We start from the raw sequence: 16,795 nt of genomic DNA, 5'->3' as shown, positions 1-16,795 counted from the left end.
CCGTGCAGTTTGAGGCCAGGATCACGATCGAAGGTCCTGCGGAGGTGATGGCAAACGTCGAGCGCTTACGGGCGCAATCATCGTTACGTAAGGACGATACGACGACCAAACCTTCAGTCGAGACAATGGTTAGCCATGCCTTGTGGTGATGTCTGGCAGCGTGATGTGAGGCTGCTTTGAGGAAGGTCACCAGTGCCACTTGATTAATGTAGGTCTTTACCGCGCGGGAGCAAAAGAGCGCTGCTGACAGTACACCTTCAGCTCCCTGGCCGCGACGGCATAGATGATGTCCTGGAGAGTGGGCTTTCGCTTTGCTCAGGCTGAACCACTGCTCTTTGGTGGTGCGTCTGGGCTACCATAGCTGTGTCAATCAACCTTCAAGCACTGATCTGCCCTTCAAACCACTCGGACGCTCATGGTCTTGATTCGCTGAACGTTCCGATTACAGACCAACTGCTGATGGGCGATGAAAAGCTACAACAGCATGACTTCACTTACGTAGGGGTACTCTGGAATCGACAACAGAGCCGTGAGGTAAAGGTCGGGGACACCGCAAAATGGGTGTAAAGACTCAGCAGGGTCCTCACTTTCATCTGGCTGGATGGCGCAGCAACTGGGCCGGGATGGCGAGCAGCAGATCGACCGCAATCTGTGTCTTATTCAAAGAGGCTGAGGTACTCTAGGCGACTTTAGCGACTTGAGTCTGCAGCCCTGGGCGAGCAGATGCCGAGCGTGAGCTGAACAGCGTAGCGCACCAACGCCTACGATACCGTGCGAAACATGTAGCGACACAACGGCCGGGTCCTTCGGCAGGTCTGCAGCCATCTCACCGCAGGAAGGGTATCTTGGGTCTTCACTTGGGTTGTAATGATGTTAGTACAAGGCTTTATTTGCCACTCTAACAAGCTCTGACTAGCTCTCCCTCACTTCACACGCACTCATCCTCATCACGCGCTCGCTATGTCATCATCTTCATGCTCTTCTCAAACAATCAACAAGCGACTTCTTAGACACGGTGCTGCTTGAGAAGTCTCAGCTTCTCAACAGAGACTGTCGTTGAGCTGCGAACTAATTTCCACCTCCTCTTAGTGCATTGAGCTCGAAGAGCGTAGGAACGGTCGGACAGCGCTCACGCTTCCACAGTCGGAAAATATCTAACAGTTGGAGTACCAGAAGTTTCCCACCGACAGCTGCAGTGGCCGCAAGATGGCTTCGCGTGGTTCTCGTGGCTTCCCACAGTTCCACGACGGTGACTGCGAGATATGGTTGACAAGAGAGGAAAAGTTGGTCCTTCATGGGGCCGTGCTGCGGATCCACTCGGACTTCTTTAAGGCGGCCCTTGACGAGCGCTGGAGTAACAGCGCTCCATCTGCGAACCCTGCGACATTAAATGATGGCAGGCTACCTCTCTTTGGCATCGAAAACCTGTCAACAACCAAGCGAACGACAATCTTTGAACTCCGCTTCGAGAAGGACAGTAGCGGGGGCCAACTGTATCGCAAAGGCGTCGCATTAGACAACCGCTTCCAAAACAATGCATGTGGACATAGGTCGAAGGAGGCATCAGCGGCGAGCTCAGAGATGGCGAGCGGCAGTCCCGGTGCTGCGAGGCTTACCCGCATCCGAGCGCACAAAGACATGCTTGGCACACTCTATCATTGGGTTCCTTCAATTGCTGGGAAGGCTTTCAATAAGACCAGGATCGCTGTCGAGGCCTTAGCCAAGGTCTCAGAATATATGGCTGCGAGCACGTGGTTAAGATCCACATTGAAAACCATTTGCAGTGCGTGCGGAAGGAGGCCCTTGCTAGTTGTGCTAGAGAGCCTCTAAGAATGCTTCGATTCGCTGTTGCAGTCAAAAGTGAGTGGGCTTGTATTGAGGCTGCGACCAATGTTATAGGCAGGGGCCACAAATTCTGGAAAGAAGCTACGGCGGTCTTCGAGGAACTCGGCATCGGAGGAATGATGGCTGTGAAGCGCGACGTCTTCATTCGGAAGTTAAAGGACTGCGACTGGGAACTCTTCAACACCAGCACGAAGTCTGCCGACCGTGATCATACCGAGCAATTGGCCGTTCATTTCTTCCACCACTGGCTCCGGGACAAGCTTTCTCAGAAGTTCGGCTCTCGCCTCGACCAAAGTTTCGAACGGCTCTATCACTATATTGCCAGCGAGGAGTGCTATCCAAGTTTGGTCCGCAAGCATAGATTTCGCAAGTTTTTAAAAGAATCCAATCTCGATTCGAAGTACGAGGAGGCCTGCACGCAAGATCAAGCCCTTGACGTGGTTTGGCTAGAAGCCAGAAAGATCGTGGAACCGTTACTCGTGGACCTTACCGAGCTGGGGAAAGAGAGACGTGACGTATGGCAAACTCTGACGTGCGTGACGCTGGAACGCGGTGACTTGCCATGGGTGAAGAACGAGGAGCGATAGTCACGGTCTCGGCTTAGATATGGGCATGAGTGCATTCACACATCCGCGAAAAGTGCTAGTCGAGATGCGTTCAATTTGCTAGAGTGGCGATTGACACTAGCTCTTTCCCGGTTGCTGGGCCGAGTATTGCTCTCTCTGCGCCTTAAAGGAGACATTCGCAGTAGGTGTCCTGTTGATAGTAGCATAAGTTGAACTTGTGTAACACCATGTGGACACGCGCGGAGACCGGCATGGAAGACTAAAGCAGACGAATATATTGATTTCCATGGACTCTTGCTAGATCAGTCAGCCAGACGAGCTCTCAGTCTGTTGCAAGATGTCCATCACCCTCGACTACCGAAGAATAGATCAGCAAACCGAACAGCATCCACCCTAGCCTTCAGGTCCACCTCCAGCACCGCGCGCATCCTCTCGAGCCGCCCACGAGTGAGGTTCGGCGCCATCGCCAAGACGCGCTGCGCCATAGTTGTATTGAAATGCTCGCCTAACACGTCAGCCGCTCGCTGACGGTACTGCTGCAGAAGCTCCGGATCCATGGTCTCGGAAGGTAGGACTTCGCTAGTCGGTAGTGTATCGCTCGTGATGCCGGCCGTGCTCGTAAGCAGCAACGCAGGATCGATTGAGAGGCCATCGCTGGAGATTCCCGGCAATGGAAGCTGTGGGAGACCACCAATCTCGCTGGACGGCTCAGGTTGGATGTCGTGCTGTTTCTTGCGCTTCTTCGGCGGCCGCTGTGGAAGGTCGTCGATGTTCGTCAGAGCTTCATCTTCGTCAGACTCATACTGTGTCGCGCGCTCCAGAACGCTGGGGACTTGGTCAGTCTTCGGATGCAGTCTTCACGGCGGTGTTCGCATTCGCCACCTACGCTTGCTCCATGGTTTCCATCTCCGCGCTGTACTCTGGCAGTGGAATCCGCAGCCTCTCGCCCCGCGTCATATCTGCAATAACACCACGCAGTCGCTCGACTTTATGGTTGAGGTACTCTGCCACTTGCAGCGCTTCGCGATGACGCTGGCGGATTGCCTTGTGCGCGCTGCGTTCTGCTCGGAGCAGGTTTCGCGCCGGCTTGCTGATTCGCGTCATCGCAATGGCATAACGAGCGTCGGGCATCTACTGCATTGTCGCAAATAATGGATGCTGCTGTTGATGGATATCGCGCGACGAGCACGGACATGAAGCGGTGAGGTTCGGTTGGGCAAGCTCTTGGACGACATGGCTTCGCTCGCGGAAGGCGCAAGGACGGACCTGCCAACATCAACACGACACATCCGTGCGTTGCGCACATTACAATTCCTCCTTATAATACTCCTCCTCGCTGCCTTCTGCTGCCTTCTCATCACCGTCTTTGCTGGGCTTGGACTTCTTACTGGCGGCCGCCTTCTTCTTTTCCTCTTCCTTCTCATCGTCATCGTCTCCAATGATGCCGCGGTACTCGCGTCCTCTGGGCGTGTCGATGACATCCAGCTTCCACTGTTGGCCTTGCGCGATCTTTTCTAGTTCTTTCTTCAACTTCTCAACCGCACGTGGGTCGCCCAAACCCAGTCGCTTCATGTCTTCTTCTGACAGGATGCGCCCGTCGGATGACGCGACCGTATCAATATACGTCTCCTTACCGCCTCCAACAATGGCAGACTTCTCGATCTTGACGCCTTCCGGAACCAGTGCATGACCGCCGACGATAATGTCGCCCACCAGCTGCGCAGACTGCTCGTAGCCCGGGACCCCCATCGCCGCGGCTGCCTCAGCGCCAGCTTCCCAGAGCTTGTTTTCAGTCTCTGCGCTCTTAATGGCCTTCAGGTCGCGTTCGTAGTCTTCGACTTGGTCATCACCAAGAATGGGTGAGCATGAGATTGCGTTCGGCTGATCCTTTTGTGGAGGCAGGAATGCTACATCATTGCAGAGACGCGGCGTCTGAATGACCATAAGATACGCGCAAGTAGCCGTCTCTTTGATAAGTGATATGCGGTCTGCCGACTGCGGGTTGCAGTGGAACTAGATGCAGTCGTCAGTGTTGAACCACTGCAACAAACGTATGATCAGCTCACCTGGACCTCGATCCGCCGGTCCTTGCCCGTCAAGTCGCACGTAGTACCACCACTCAGTCGCTGAACCAGATAACGACTCTCACCTCGCTGGACAAGCTCGCCGGTGCCACTGTACCGATGCTTCACAGCTGCGCCGTCGGTGGTATCTAACGCACTCCCCGTCTCTGACTGCTCGCCAGTCGCTGTCTTTTGCGGCGCCCAATCATCGCTTTCGCCTTTCTCCGGAGGCTTGTAGTTCCCAAGCTCGAAGCCTTCCACAGTGGGATCCTCGACCGGAGGATACACGGGTACGCCTCGATTGGGAGACAACTGGTGGAATTGCTTCACTCCCTGGCCGTAACAGAATCGGTAGCTCCACCATCCACTGATGAAGTATACACAGTTGCCTTGCATTGCGGAGAGAAGCTCCCAGCCTCGGTCTTTTGCACGAGCGAGCTCTTTCTCCTCCTCTACCTTGCTGAGGGTGTCGTTTGCGCCTGGAACGCCTGACGCAAAGGCAGATGGCTTGATCTCGGGAACGCTACACAAATAACGCTGTCCGTCCAAGACCATGTATTCGTACCCGAGCCTAGGCTCCTCCTTGATCTTGCCATCTCCACGTTCACCCTGATACTGCTGTACCTGCGAAGGTGGGGGTTCTTGCAAGCCATCGTCGTTGACAGGTTGCTCATTGACTTTGATTTGCTCGTTGCCATGAAGCCTCGTCTCTGCTTGCAGTTCGGATAGGTAAGAGTCCGTGAACTTGACCTCGAACTGAGGAAAGGCTAGGAGATCTTCATTGACTGAGAACGACGCAGAGGCGAGGTATAGGGAGGCGCGGAGGATGGCGGGCAAGGCGAGGAGATGCTTCATTGTCGCGCGAGGTGACTGTCACAACGGCAGTCTGGTCGCGCGTACAGATCGGGCAGGATAAGTGCCAGTCGCGATGAACAAGTGTTCGCATATATGGCGGTATGAGAGTGAGCCCTGACCCCAGTAACGGGCAGCCACCACCAGCCACAGGCCTCGATTGGGGAGGAGCAGCCTTGGTAGATACATGTACTCAGCAACCGCAACCGCAACGCTTAGCGCCCTATCCAACGCAGAAATTCACATCGCCACACAGCACTATGAGTTCCAGGGTGAAAATGCTGGCTTGTCCTACATCACGGTGTCAGGCCACAATGAAGCGAGCGAAGGTGCAAGTCACTTCAGCCATCACCGCCATCATAGCCACTTACGCAGCACACAAGGCTCATATACCAATGCCTACGACTTGACCCCAACTATAGTTTTCCAAGCAGCGACGTCGCAATATAGCTCAACAGTCCAGTCTGTCGTTCTTGTCCGGTCGACATGTTCATTTTCGACGGGAACACACGGAGACAATGGCTGACTTACCCTCATCGTCCTGCGGCCGGTTCAGCGAAGGTCATTGAGATACCATCGCAGTTAGATGCGTAAGCGGAATGCATAAGTCGCCGAATGTGCATACCGGTGCGTAACGCTGGCAGTCTCACCGCATGCGTCCTGCACATTCCAGTGTCGGACGTTGCTGCGAGCTCCAGCTCAGGTGTAGAACGACGACTGCAAGGCTGTTACATCTTGCCGAGAGGGATAGCAGTGGGTTGCAGAATAAGACAGGAAATGTATGCTGCTAATCAGTTACCGACCGTCAACGCCGTATGGTAAGGCAGAAGGTAGGTTTGGAAGTATAGCATCTTTTGTGAGTGGCAAATACAGGTAACTTGCTGCAAACGACCCTTTGTCCACTATCCTACTGCCAAATGCGGCGAAACCTGAAGCACCGCTTCGATGGACATACATCCTTTTTCCAAGGTCTTGATTTGATTGCTGCAATCTCTCCGCTCAGTCTCAAGGTTACACCGATTCGTCCCACCAACCATGGTCGTCCCTGATGTTGACGGGCTAAGCGACGCGACGAAAGCCGCAAAATTGACAGGTGGGAAGTCAGAAGCTGCGGTCGAAGTACTTGACGTGCTCAAGAAAGCGAAGTCCTTCGGCAAGGCGAATCAACCACTTAACGTTACGAAGGGCGCAAACAGGTCGCCAGCAGGGAAGAAAGACACCGCCAAAGGTTTGGATGATGGAGAGAGCTGCCCATCGGGATCAGCTTTCTACAGCTGCGCCAACGGCTTCAAGGGCTGCTGCTCAGTAGATCCGTGCAGTCCAGATGGCAGCTGTCCAGGCGGCACAACCTCGAGCACTACAGCCACAAGCACGGCAAGTTTGATGACAACAGGTACGTCGTCAATTACAAGTACTACGCAGACATCATCGCAAGCGAGCATCTCGAGCACTTCAACAACGGCGACTTCTACCGCATCTATCAGCTCCACTTCGACGTCCAACACAACCGACTCAGTTTCAACCACTCCGTCCTCCACTACGGAATCGCAGCATGACACACCCCTAACAGCAGTATCCAACACAACCTCAGCAACCACTTCGACGTCGTTCACATTCGCCACGTCTTCAAATTCGGTAACCTCGCTGGCTACCCCAGCGCCTGCTTGCCCTGCCGGCAACAACACACTCTATACCGACATAGACAAGATCCAGTATACCGTCCACTGCAATGCGGACAACTCTTTCCAGTCCAACGGCAATGTCACTGTGGGCACTGGCGGCTACGGCGAGTGTTTCTCTGCTTGCTCTGCAACCTCAACTTGTGCGGGCTTCACCTACGTTGGCTTGGATAGCGGAGACTGTTATCTGAAGCAACAGATGCCAGCGGCTTCATACGTTGGTAAGAGCGGCAGGAACTACATCTCCTGCTCGAAGGTTATCGCCACCGCCGCCGCTTCTGCAATGACGGCGCAGTCTTCCAACGGCAAGAAAGGTACAACGGGTGCCATAGTGGGCGGCGTCATTGGCGGCGTGGCTATTCTTGCCTTGGTACTTGTGCTTGTGGCACTCTTTACCAGACGTCGCCGCAAGCAGCTCGAGGAGCGCCGAGCGACAGGCACGCACGTCTTCCACGGGCCTGTCGAAGCCGTCGACATGACCCAGTCTAGCCCGTTGAGCGGGCACACACGATCAGGCAGCACCGCACACGACGCTTTTGCGCCTTACGGAGGTTCGTACTCCACTCCCACGCATACGCGACAGCGCAGTATGTATCAAGCGCATGAGCGTACTGAACAGGGCTGGGTCTGACAAAGGTATGTTCTCCGTAGGCTTCTACAGGGGCTCAGACAGCATGGCGGCTGACCAACAAGCCGCACGGGAGGCCGAGAAGGAGCGGAAAGCGAGCCACTTCGTACCAGACCGACCGCCACCCTCGCTGCCGCTCGGTGCTCGCACGGAGGGTGGTACTGGTGTTCTGCCTGCGGCAGTTTATCAGCGGCCAGGCGTTACCGGCAACCCCTCGGCGGACACTGTTCCTATGCTCGACGGGACACCGGTGAAGCGACCTGCATCCCAGGCATCAAGTTCACGCTCTCCGCGCTTCATCGAGCATTTGGCTGAGATGGAGGACACATCGATCTCACCCTGTCCAGGCATAGCCGGTGGCCAACGATACTCAACAGTCGAGAGTACAGACTCCCCGACATTGGGGAGGGCCTCAGAGGGCTCTTTTTGTCGTTCTGGACCTTCAGTCGCCGACGAACTGCGGCGGAGACAGCACCTCATGTCCTGGAGCACGTACAACTCTGGTGGTCGAGGAATAGCGGGCAGAGGAGAAGGGACGGAGGCGACAATCGCACCAAGAAGACCGCCAACCCAGCGGGTTGAGGGACAAGTCAGTCCCAAGTCGAATTCTGGAACGATAGACAGCAGATTTGTTGTTAGTCCGATGGCCAATGTCGATTACGGTAGGCCTGCGTGGAGATAGAATGCTTACATTCTAGTTCGATCTGCGAGATTACGACTAGCTATTTGGAGTATCTGCTCAAGCTGTTTGAATGCTCTCTAACTTTGAACGACGCTCCCAGTTTCGCCTTGCTAGCTGACCGACGATGCGGATCATTAGAATAAGTGTGACGATAATAGCGGGCTTTGCATGGCGCATGGATACGCCCTTCCCGATCGGGAAGCTGCGAAACAGATACCAGGCTTGGCATGCGTTTCTCCACCTCGTTCATATACCGGCTTTTATTGCTGCACCCTCGGAACAAATGATGCCAGTCGTGAGAGCATGTACCTGCAGTATTCGACGCATCACTGACGCAGATATGCTACACCAGGACAGGAAGCTGCTTGCCAGTGATCTCACTACCGCCAACCAAGCTATACCACCCTTCTGTCCACCTTGATGGCGTCTCTCTTGACTCTTACGGGCTCTCGTTGGCAGTCACGATGTTTCCTCTTCTTGCCACCTTGACGGCGGTGGTGCCAGTAATCCTTGCGCAAGGCTTCCTCGACCCGCACTATGTGCCCTGGTACAGTTTGCCCGGTAGCATCTATGCACCCTCGTTCAACTGGGCCAACGCGAACTGGCCGGTTCAGAGCGTCGGCGGTCCTCTGGTACCGCAGAGGCCGGATCAGGAGTTGATTAATATGCTCAACGAGATCAGTATACCTCGTAAGTACCCTACTCAGCCTTGGCGCACTAGGCAAGTTATTAAGGGACGCAACAGGCATCAATAATATTGTCACAACTCTGACTAACTTCGGCACCCGTCACACTCTGTCGCTTCAGAACTCATCCACCAGAGGCATCGGCGCGGCTCGTGATTGGATCTACAATGAAATGCTGCAGCTGGCGCAACCCAGCAATGGCAGTATGTCGGTCTACTTCAACTCTTACATCCAGCCAGTTGGCACGCGTATCTCGTTTCCGGTCAACATCACCAACGTCGTAGCCCAAATCAATGGCACGGAGGCTCCAAATCGCGTACTGGTCGTCACAGGCCACTATGACAGCCGACGAGTTGATATCATGGACTACACAAATGACGCTCCCGGTTCCGACGATGACGCTACGGGCGTTGCTGTGCTGATGGAGATGGCTCGAATTTGCGCAACGAAGAAGCCGAAGGCGACCATGATCTTTGCGGCTACTGCTGGAGAAGAGCAGAACCTGTATGGTTCTGCGCACTTGGCGCAGACGCTGAAGCAGGCTGGCTATACCGATGTCATGAACTGGAATAACGACATTATCGGCACCGGCCAGAATGCCCCCTTTGAAGCGGCCAACAACTACACCATCCGTTTGTTTGGTGCGAGCATCTACTACCCGAACGCTTCGACAGCAGCGTTAGGCCAAGAAATCGGCATTATCGGCGGATGGAATGACAGCCCGGCGCAGAACCTGGGTCGTTACATTGCCGAAGTTGCGGCCGGCGCGGCACAATGGATTGGTATGCAAGTCGCCTTGATTTATCGCTCGGATCGCTACTTGAGAGGTGGTGATCACGAGAGCTTTCTAGCTCAGGGCTACCCGGCGGTGCGTTTCACTGAAGCAGTCGAAGACTTCAGACATCAGCATCAAGACCCTCGTGTACAGAACGGCACGCAGTATGGCGATCTGCTGGAGTTCGTGGATATGGACTACACTTCCCGCGTGGCTAAAGTCAATCTTGCGTCAATGTGGGCAGCGGCAAATGCCCCGGCGATGCCGGTGAACGTGTCGATATCGGAGATCGTTGGGTTCCCGGCCGCTGCGGAAGATACGCCGTTGGAGGATGTCAGTAACGATTCGCAGTTGGCATGGGTGACTGGCAACGATCCGCTGGTGAGCAGCTATGAGGTTGTGTGGAGGCCCAGCGGGCAATTGCAGTGGACGCATAGTTTGAACGTCGGTATGGTCGGGAACGTGACGTTGGCGCTGAACAAGGAGTAAGTGGCTTGATATCGATATTGGAATTAAGAGCGGGTGATGCTGACACGCTTCTAGTAACGTGCAGATTGGAGTACGTGCTGTTGGTGCAAACGGGTGGAAGAGCCCCGCAGTGTTCCCTCTGCCTGTCAACCGGTGAGGTATGGGTGAGGGTGTCCAAGGACGATGAAAGGGTGAAGTGGGTTTTAGGTTGGCAGGAAGTAGCGTTGTCTACCAAACTGATTGGGACAGGACGGGTGCGGACACGATCTTATCATTCATGACGTGAGGCCAAAGGCGCAGGTCAGTAAAGCCCGAATCTGAGCCCCAATCCCAGTGCCATAAAGTTTTGCTGGATTTCTGGGCTTGCGCAGCTTATTGCTATGCATTTGCTTCGTGGGCTGTGTCTCACGTGATCGCGTTCTTAACGCGCGCGCGTCCTGTAAGAAGCTCTGACCACATGCAGTGAATTGCAGATTCCAAAAGCAGAACCCATTGTGTTTTCCGGCAACGGAGCGATGCTGCAGTCATACAGGTACATGTCTACTCCGCATCGAATCGCAGGTTGCGCTTTACTTGGCGGACGCTGCATCTTTCTCGATGAACCACGATCCGTGTCCGATGGTGATGCCCTCGACTTGCTAGTGATGTCATGCTGAACAAATGTACAAAATGTGCAGTCGCCTCCGACAGCCTTTACTGCAGGTACAGCGCGAAGAGGGTACTTAGATCTCATCTCAGAAATGTCTTCTTTCTCCCTCCGACAAACCGCACGCTACTCTACATACCGCTCTACGATCTTCAGGCCTACTTTCACGCCTCAAACCCGCCAGTTCACAACATCCAGAACAATGTCTGAGCCGACCACCACAGCCGGGCAGGCCATCAGCGAGACTGCTCGTGCCGAAGGCGGTCCCACCAAGGGTAGCACCTCCGCCCAGATGCAATCTCAAGTCGGCAAGGAGCGGAATTTCGAGCAGGCCGCTCAGGAAGTGGGCAGCAAGATGCAGAATGCTCCCCAGTCCGTGACCTCGGAGGTACGGTTACCGCAATAGCCAAACCACTATGGAGCGTTCAAACTAACCTGCTCGCAGGATGCCGCTTATCTGAAGAGCAGAGAGGCCCGTGTGCTAGGTCAAGGCCAGCCACCAGCCGGCAGCATCTCTTCCGACGCCCAGAAGCTTGCCGCTGTGAATGAGGGCGCCACCAAGCAGTCTACCGCGAGCGGTGCTACGGCTACCGGAACGGATCCAGCCGATCAGTCTGCTCGTGACCGCCTGCAAAACTTCGATCAAGCCACACAGCACGTCGGTTCGAAGATGTCGCAGAACCCGGAGCAGGTGACGAAGGAGGAGGCAGACCTCTTGCACAGCCGTGAGCAGCGTGCTTTTGGGCAGACGAGCAAGGGTGGTGTGGCAAGTCAGGCGCAAAGTCTGGCCGCTGACAATGAGAGGAAGGGGACGGCTTAGAGCAGCGTTAAGACTTTTAGGCATTACTGGCGCAGGCGGTCGTTGTGGTTCTCGAGCTGCATCTTGGCGAGATCTTTGGCCCTTTGGCGTGGCATAGCATAACGGCGCCATCGGGTGGGCGAACAAAAGCGATGGCTGTGAGAGTCGAGTCTGCGGGTTATGTGTATGATGTATAGTATTTATGTACGTCTAGTTGTATTATACACACCTCATTCTTGCTTTGGTCAACTTTGACTTGCTCTTGCACTTTAAGGCCTTGAAGCCTCGTTCCTTCCTCAAGCGGAAACGCCACAAACTACAAGATCCACACTAAGTCAAACTCAGTCCCGACAATCCAACCCTCGCTCAATTGCACCAACCATTATTTAGTCGAAGATACAGACCTCAGGCACACCAACGCAGTCACACCTCCATATTCACATGCGCTCGTTCAACACAACATCCTTTCACAATGGCGACGCAAGCACCTTCCAAACCTAAGATAACCTACGCCTCTATCCCTCCACCACCCCTTCCGGAGTTCTATCTCAAAGAGCTACTCGCCGGTGACAGCAACTCATCTACAAGCGGCCACGATGCTGCCCTGGAAAAAGATATCAAGCAAGAAGTCGTAGTGAAAGCGCCTGCATCCACCTTGTCCGACAAGCTTCCAGCATTTCCGGGAGATGGAACCTATGAGACCGTTACCATGACTCGACGCAGACCTTCCACCTATCAGTCCGCAGCAGTCATCACTATCCCCACGACCCGAGGAGCGGAGGGAAGGGTGGGTGTGCCTGACGTCCCGCCATTAGCAGTCTACCACATCTGCCGCATCTGTCTCCGCCCTCGAAGCGCTCGCTTTCACCGAGAGCATCCAATCCCAATCAACGGTGTGCCACCTCCGCCAGGCATATGTCGTAGATGCCGAGTCGCGCCGGTCGAGGAGGTTGCGTCTCTGGATAAGGTTATGAAAGTCACCACTCAGTCGGAGAGCAATGAGATCAAGCTGGGTATTGCTTGTCTCATGCCTGAAGAGGCCTGTGTGTCGAAGGGAGTGCTTGAAGAGAGGAGGGTTAGGAAGTTGGTGGAGGAAATTAGTCGGAAGCAGTTGCGCGAGGAGAGCGAGGCGAGCGATGACGGTAAGGTGAGTGAGAAGAAGGAGAGTAAGAAGGAGAGCAGTCCTCAGAGACGGAAAGATATCGTTTACCGCCACGTCCGAGCCCGTGAAGAGGGTCCGACTCTAAGCCAGCCAGTGAAGGAGCGTACTATCATTCGCTACGTTGGAGGAGGTTTCACCGGTGGCGGTGAGAGCAAGCCCAATAACCCCGAGCAGCCGACAAAAGCCTCTGACAGGACTGATCGTAGATCGTCGGCGACGGTACCAAAGCCGTCAGTAGAGACCGTGTCGAAGTATTCCGGCTTCAAGCTCATGGGAGAAGGCACGATAAAGGCAGCTCCAGTTTCTGTGGCCCGCGTTACAAAAGCAATCAGTGTCATGTCAGTCAGCGAAGTGGAGCCAGCCAAACCCGAGCACACGGAGGCGGACATTCGGAAGATAGCTCGCGAAGAGATTAAGCGGTATCGGCAGGCTGAGAGGAAGCTCGAGGCTCACTCTGACCCGTATGCGCATGGTCGCATGGTGCCTATTCAACGCCGTATCGAGCAAAGGTCTCACACTTTCAGGGCGCCAACTGGGCCAACCGGATCCGAGCGGCGCGATCTTGATCAGCGGAGTGCCAAGGCACAGCGTGCTGCTAACAAGTTGAATGAGCACATGGGCGAATTGAAGAGGAAGGTAACGGAAATCGAAACGCAAAAGGCGAAAGTACAAGTTCGACCAGAAGCTGGCGTAGAGGAAGGGCCTACCAGACCACAGCCGCAGCGAGTTATTTCCGTAAAGCCAGGATGGCTACAGCAGTCTGAGGATAATGTAATGACAAGACAGCCGGACAGCAGACCCAACGGTAAGCCCTCAGTTGGTGGGTCTGACACTTCAGGCTCAGGATGGGCTTCTGAGACCCCAGTCAAGCCGATTCGGTCATCTGTGAGGACAGACAAAGAGGAGGCCAGAAGCGTGAGGAGTGAGCGACGCAAATGGGATCTAATGACGGAGGCTGAGCGGACCGATCAGCCTGAAAGGCGTGGTCAGCCTACTAGAGTTAGATTGCGAGAAGTGGTTGAGGTGGTTGACCAACGGAGACCACGGGAGGATCCCGACATCTGCCGCTCGACACGAGACTGGTACGACGTGGTTGAGATCATTGAAGAAGTGGAGGTACCTGCGAAGCCGAGGACGCGGGCGAGGGAGCGTTGGGATCACGATGGCCAGTCAACAGAGTACGGCGGTGTACTAGTCGATAGTGTTATGGACAAACGCGACAAGCAGCCGGAGCAAATTCGGCGCCGTCAACCACTGGAAGGCAGCTACTCGGCGGCTGAAGCCAAACATCCAGCGACGGAAGGCACAGTCTCGGTAGCTGGAGGCGAACGTTCAGCGGTTATGTCTGCCAAACGCGCGGAGACCGACTTGGCCAAGGATGAGGCATCGACTAAGGCGGGGAGTACGCGCCCTTCCCGGGTCGAGGATGAAGAGCTTAGATACCGCAAGGATGAATACCGCAGCGAGCCGAAGCGGGGACCACCTTCTCTGTCTAGTCAGAAGACGCAGTGGCCTCGGGCAACGGATACTGATGGCCGGCCAGTCAGGCCTCGAGCTTCCGATCGCAGGTGGGCCGCTGCTGCCGCCGAGCGTAAGGAGCCAGCCAACCAGTCTCACGATGAGCGTAGCGAACCGGAACCTGGACGAGAAGATCCGGAGGCGTATGCTAGATCCCGGCCTGGCGTAGCCGGTAAAGAGTCGCGCAGACCTGCTTCACCAGAAACCGAGTATATTGAAACTGAGCGCCGAGTTGAGCCCCTGGTCAACGATCCTGACCAGTCATGGCGCCACCGGCACGTGGAAACAGAGGAGATCTACCGTCATGGCCACGGCCCACGTCCTGTGAGCTCAGATCCACCGCCATCGAGACGTGAGGAGCGACGATACGAGCGCCGTCACCAGTACGCAGAAACGAAACAAGGCGCCGGAAGCGAGCACTCCAGCCGTGTGCGTTTTGCGAGTAAGGTCGACATCTCGCCCACGCCGCCTGGTAGCGAAGCAAGCTCCACTCAACACCGCAACATAGGCGCCAAGCCTAGGAGCAAGAAGCGCTTGGACGGCACTGCGGAAGAGGATGGGGAGAGCGGGGAGGCGTTGATTGCGGAGTACGAGCGCCGTGGTAGAGCCAGGTCTCGTTCCAGCGCGCCTAGACGTGACGGAGAGCGGGAGTATTACTACGAGCGTGAGGAGATTCGCCCGCGCAGGAGAGATAACGAGTGCGCTCCCAGTGGGCGTTCTGACAGCGGATACACTCCGAGCAGGAGCAGTAGGCCGCTTGAGGAGGCGTGGAGTAACAGTCCATCGCGCGAGTGGGATGCTCCTTCTAGAATGTCAGGGAGCGAAAGGGTCGATGGACATGGACCGTTTCATCCCGAGATGGCCAGGCAGGAGAGCATGGACGTGCTTGGAGGGAGTGGATTTAGTCGGGCGGCGGAGGATGGACCGTTTGGGCATGCACATGGGTTGCAGCCGGCGCCTGCTACGGATTTCTCTGGTACAGCGCGATGGTAAGCAATGAGGATCTCGGTGGCTTCGCAATTGCTTGATGAGATGGAGACTATGAGAATGTGTAGACTAAGGCCTAGGAGTGTTCATTTCAGTATTGGATGCCTTAGGCGCCTTCGGAGTTTGCCCGCTTAAGACCGCGTACATTTTCCTTGCACCATCTTCGACACCTGCGTCTTTGCGCCGACCACTCCACCACCGCCACCACCGCCGCCGCTGCCATGCCCTCGACATACAAGAAGGACAAGCCGTGGGACACCGACGACATCGACAAATGGAAAGAAGAAGCCTTCACCCCCGACCAAAACGCGGGCGGGACGTTCAGCGAGGAATCCAGCTTCGCAACCCTCTTCCCCAAGTACCGCGAGATCTACCTCAAGCAGTCCTGGCCTATGATCACGCGCGTGCTAGAGAAACATGGGATCGCCTGTACTCTTGATTTGGTGGAGGGTAGCATGACCGTCAAAACGACGCGGAAGACGTTCGACCCGGCTGCTATACTCAATGCGCGGGATTTGATCAAACTGCTGGCTCGGAGTGTACCGTCTCCGCAGGCGGTGAAGATTATGGAGGATGGCGTCGCGTGCGATGTGATCAAGATTCGAGGTCTGGTTAGGAATAAGGAGCGGTTTGTGAAACGGCGACAGCGCATTCTGGGACCGAACGGAAGCACGCTTAAAGCCCTCGAACTACTCACCCAAACCTACATCCTCGTCCAAGGCAACACTGTCTCCGTCATGGGCGCTTACAAATCGCTCAAGGAAGTGCGAAGAGTGATTGAGGATTGCATGGCGAATATCCATCCTATCTACCATATCAAAGAACTCATGATCAAGCGTGAGTTGGCGAAAGACCCGGAACTGAAGAACGAGAACTGGGATCGCTTCCTACCCCACTTCAAGAAGCGGAACCTGTCCAAGCGGAGGAAGCCGTTCAAGGTGGTGGATAAGGCGAAGAAGGTTTATACGCCTTTCCCGCCGGAGAGGGAGAAGAGTAAGGTGGATCTGCAGATCGAGAGTGGCGAGTTCTTTTTGAACAAGCAGGCGAAGGAGCGGGCAGGCAGGGAAAGGAGGGAGGAGAATATGAGAGCGAAGATGGAGGAGAGGAGGAAGAGGAGGGAGGAGGCGTTTGTGGCGCCGGGGGAAGGTGGGGCGGGGGAGGTGAAGGCCAAGAAGAGGCGGAAGGAGCCAAAAGCTGACGGGGAGGAAGCGGGTTGAGTGCTGTTCTATTTGCTTCGTGCGTGGTTTTAGCGTAGGCGTTTAGTGCTTGTAGGTATCGATCAGGTAGCAGTAGCTTCTCGCTGATTAGCCTTATATTGTCCGGAACGCAAGTGCTTCAACATCACAAACTCTGTACGGAGACATTCCAACGCCTCGTGTATCACTGGCATTCTCAAAGACGAAGTGATGAATGCGCGGCGTTCTTGGAGGGACAGGTAA

General features: G+C 55.2%; 8 protein-coding genes across 8 annotated transcripts; 6 read left to right on the top strand and 2 right to left on the bottom strand.

Annotated features, from left to right (window-relative positions):
* Positions 1–332: 332 nt before the first annotated feature.
* On the bottom strand, positions 333–1,042 carry BAUCODRAFT_36815 (uncharacterized protein). Its single transcript, XM_007680985.1, has one exon. It carries the CDS (start codon positions 823–825, stop codon positions 661–663), a length of 165 nt encoding a protein of 54 aa, XP_007679175.1. The 5' UTR covers positions 826–1,042; the 3' UTR covers positions 333–660.
* Positions 1,043–1,206: 164 nt separating this feature from the next.
* On the top strand, positions 1,207–2,432 carry BAUCODRAFT_150514 (uncharacterized protein; the record flags this gene model as incomplete). The annotated part of the gene is made up of 2 exons (XM_007681246.1): positions 1,207–1,725; positions 1,785–2,432. The coding sequence occupies 2 exons, from the start codon at positions 1,207–1,209 to the stop codon at positions 2,430–2,432; spliced, it is 1,167 nt and encodes a 388-aa protein (XP_007679436.1).
* An 865-nt stretch (positions 2,433–3,297) lies between these two features.
* On the bottom strand, positions 3,298–5,454 carry BAUCODRAFT_158901 (uncharacterized protein). The gene is made up of 2 exons (XM_007681245.1): positions 4,478–5,454; positions 3,298–4,424 (listed from the first exon to the last, which is right to left on the bottom strand). The coding sequence occupies exons 1-2, from the start codon at positions 5,327–5,329 to the stop codon at positions 3,717–3,719; spliced, it is 1,560 nt and encodes a 519-aa protein (XP_007679435.1). The 5' UTR covers positions 5,330–5,454; the 3' UTR covers positions 3,298–3,716.
* Positions 5,455–6,361: 907 nt separating this feature from the next.
* Positions 6,362–8,315, top strand: BAUCODRAFT_158899 (uncharacterized protein; the record flags this gene model as incomplete). The annotated part of the gene is made up of 2 exons (XM_007681244.1): positions 6,362–7,592; positions 7,657–8,315. 2 exons carry the CDS (start codon positions 6,362–6,364, stop codon positions 8,313–8,315), a joined length of 1,890 nt encoding a protein of 629 aa, XP_007679434.1.
* Positions 8,316–8,606: 291 nt separating this feature from the next.
* Positions 8,607–10,582, top strand: BAUCODRAFT_133134 (uncharacterized protein). Its single transcript, XM_007681243.1, has 3 exons — positions 8,607–9,005; positions 9,061–10,261; positions 10,320–10,582. The coding sequence occupies exons 1-3, from the start codon at positions 8,780–8,782 to the stop codon at positions 10,399–10,401; spliced, it is 1,509 nt and encodes a 502-aa protein (XP_007679433.1). The 5' UTR covers positions 8,607–8,779; the 3' UTR covers positions 10,402–10,582.
* A 165-nt stretch (positions 10,583–10,747) lies between these two features.
* On the top strand, positions 10,748–11,868 carry BAUCODRAFT_36812 (uncharacterized protein). Its single transcript, XM_007680984.1, has 2 exons — positions 10,748–11,278; positions 11,336–11,868. The coding sequence occupies exons 1-2, from the start codon at positions 10,985–10,987 to the stop codon at positions 11,708–11,710; spliced, it is 669 nt and encodes a 222-aa protein (XP_007679174.1). The 5' UTR covers positions 10,748–10,984; the 3' UTR covers positions 11,711–11,868.
* Positions 11,869–11,895: 27 nt separating this feature from the next.
* BAUCODRAFT_133132 (uncharacterized protein) lies at positions 11,896–15,396 on the top strand. Its single transcript, XM_007681242.1, has one exon. The coding sequence runs from the start codon at positions 12,162–12,164 to the stop codon at positions 15,360–15,362; it is 3,201 nt and encodes a 1,066-aa protein (XP_007679432.1). The 5' UTR covers positions 11,896–12,161; the 3' UTR covers positions 15,363–15,396.
* Positions 15,397–15,538: 142 nt separating this feature from the next.
* Positions 15,539–16,712, top strand: BAUCODRAFT_36810 (uncharacterized protein). Its single transcript, XM_007680983.1, has one exon. It carries the CDS (start codon positions 15,578–15,580, stop codon positions 16,571–16,573), a length of 996 nt encoding a protein of 331 aa, XP_007679173.1. The 5' UTR covers positions 15,539–15,577; the 3' UTR covers positions 16,574–16,712.
* Positions 16,713–16,795: the final 83 nt, after the last annotated feature.

The sequence above is a fragment of the Baudoinia panamericana genome (assembly GCF_000338955.1).
Source record: "Baudoinia panamericana UAMH 10762 unplaced genomic scaffold BAUCOscaffold_11, whole genome shotgun sequence".
Taxonomy (NCBI): Eukaryota; Fungi; Ascomycota; class Dothideomycetes; order Mycosphaerellales; family Teratosphaeriaceae; genus Baudoinia; species Baudoinia panamericana.
The sequence above is the reverse complement of the archived record's forward strand: the minus strand, read 5'-3'. Positions and strand labels throughout refer to the sequence as shown.

Coding starts and splice junctions, on each gene's coding strand:
- BAUCODRAFT_36815 (XM_007680985.1), bottom strand. CDS start 825: ATGGCTGCAGACCTGCCGAAGGACCCGGCCGTTGTGTCGCTACATGTT.
- BAUCODRAFT_158901 (XM_007681245.1), bottom strand. CDS start 5,329: ATGAAGCATCTCCTCGCCTTGCCCGCCATCCTCCGCGCCTCCCTATAC. Junction 4,425..4,477: donor ACCGGCGGATCGAGGTCCAG/GTGAGCTGATCA, acceptor GACTGCATCTAG/TTCCACTGCAACCCGCAGTC.
- BAUCODRAFT_133134 (XM_007681243.1), top strand. CDS start 8,780: ATGTTTCCTCTTCTTGCCACCTTGACGGCGGTGGTGCCAGTAATCCTT. Junction 9,006..9,060: donor CAACGAGATCAGTATACCTC/GTAAGTACCCTA, acceptor GGGACGCAACAG/GCATCAATAATATTGTCACA. Junction 10,262..10,319: donor ACGTTGGCGCTGAACAAGGA/GTAAGTGGCTTG, acceptor ACACGCTTCTAG/TAACGTGCAGATTGGAGTAC.
- BAUCODRAFT_36812 (XM_007680984.1), top strand. CDS start 10,985: ATGTCTTCTTTCTCCCTCCGACAAACCGCACGCTACTCTACATACCGC. Junction 11,279..11,335: donor CCCAGTCCGTGACCTCGGAG/GTACGGTTACCG, acceptor ACCTGCTCGCAG/GATGCCGCTTATCTGAAGAG.
- BAUCODRAFT_133132 (XM_007681242.1), top strand. CDS start 12,162: ATGGCGACGCAAGCACCTTCCAAACCTAAGATAACCTACGCCTCTATC.
- BAUCODRAFT_36810 (XM_007680983.1), top strand. CDS start 15,578: ATGCCCTCGACATACAAGAAGGACAAGCCGTGGGACACCGACGACATC.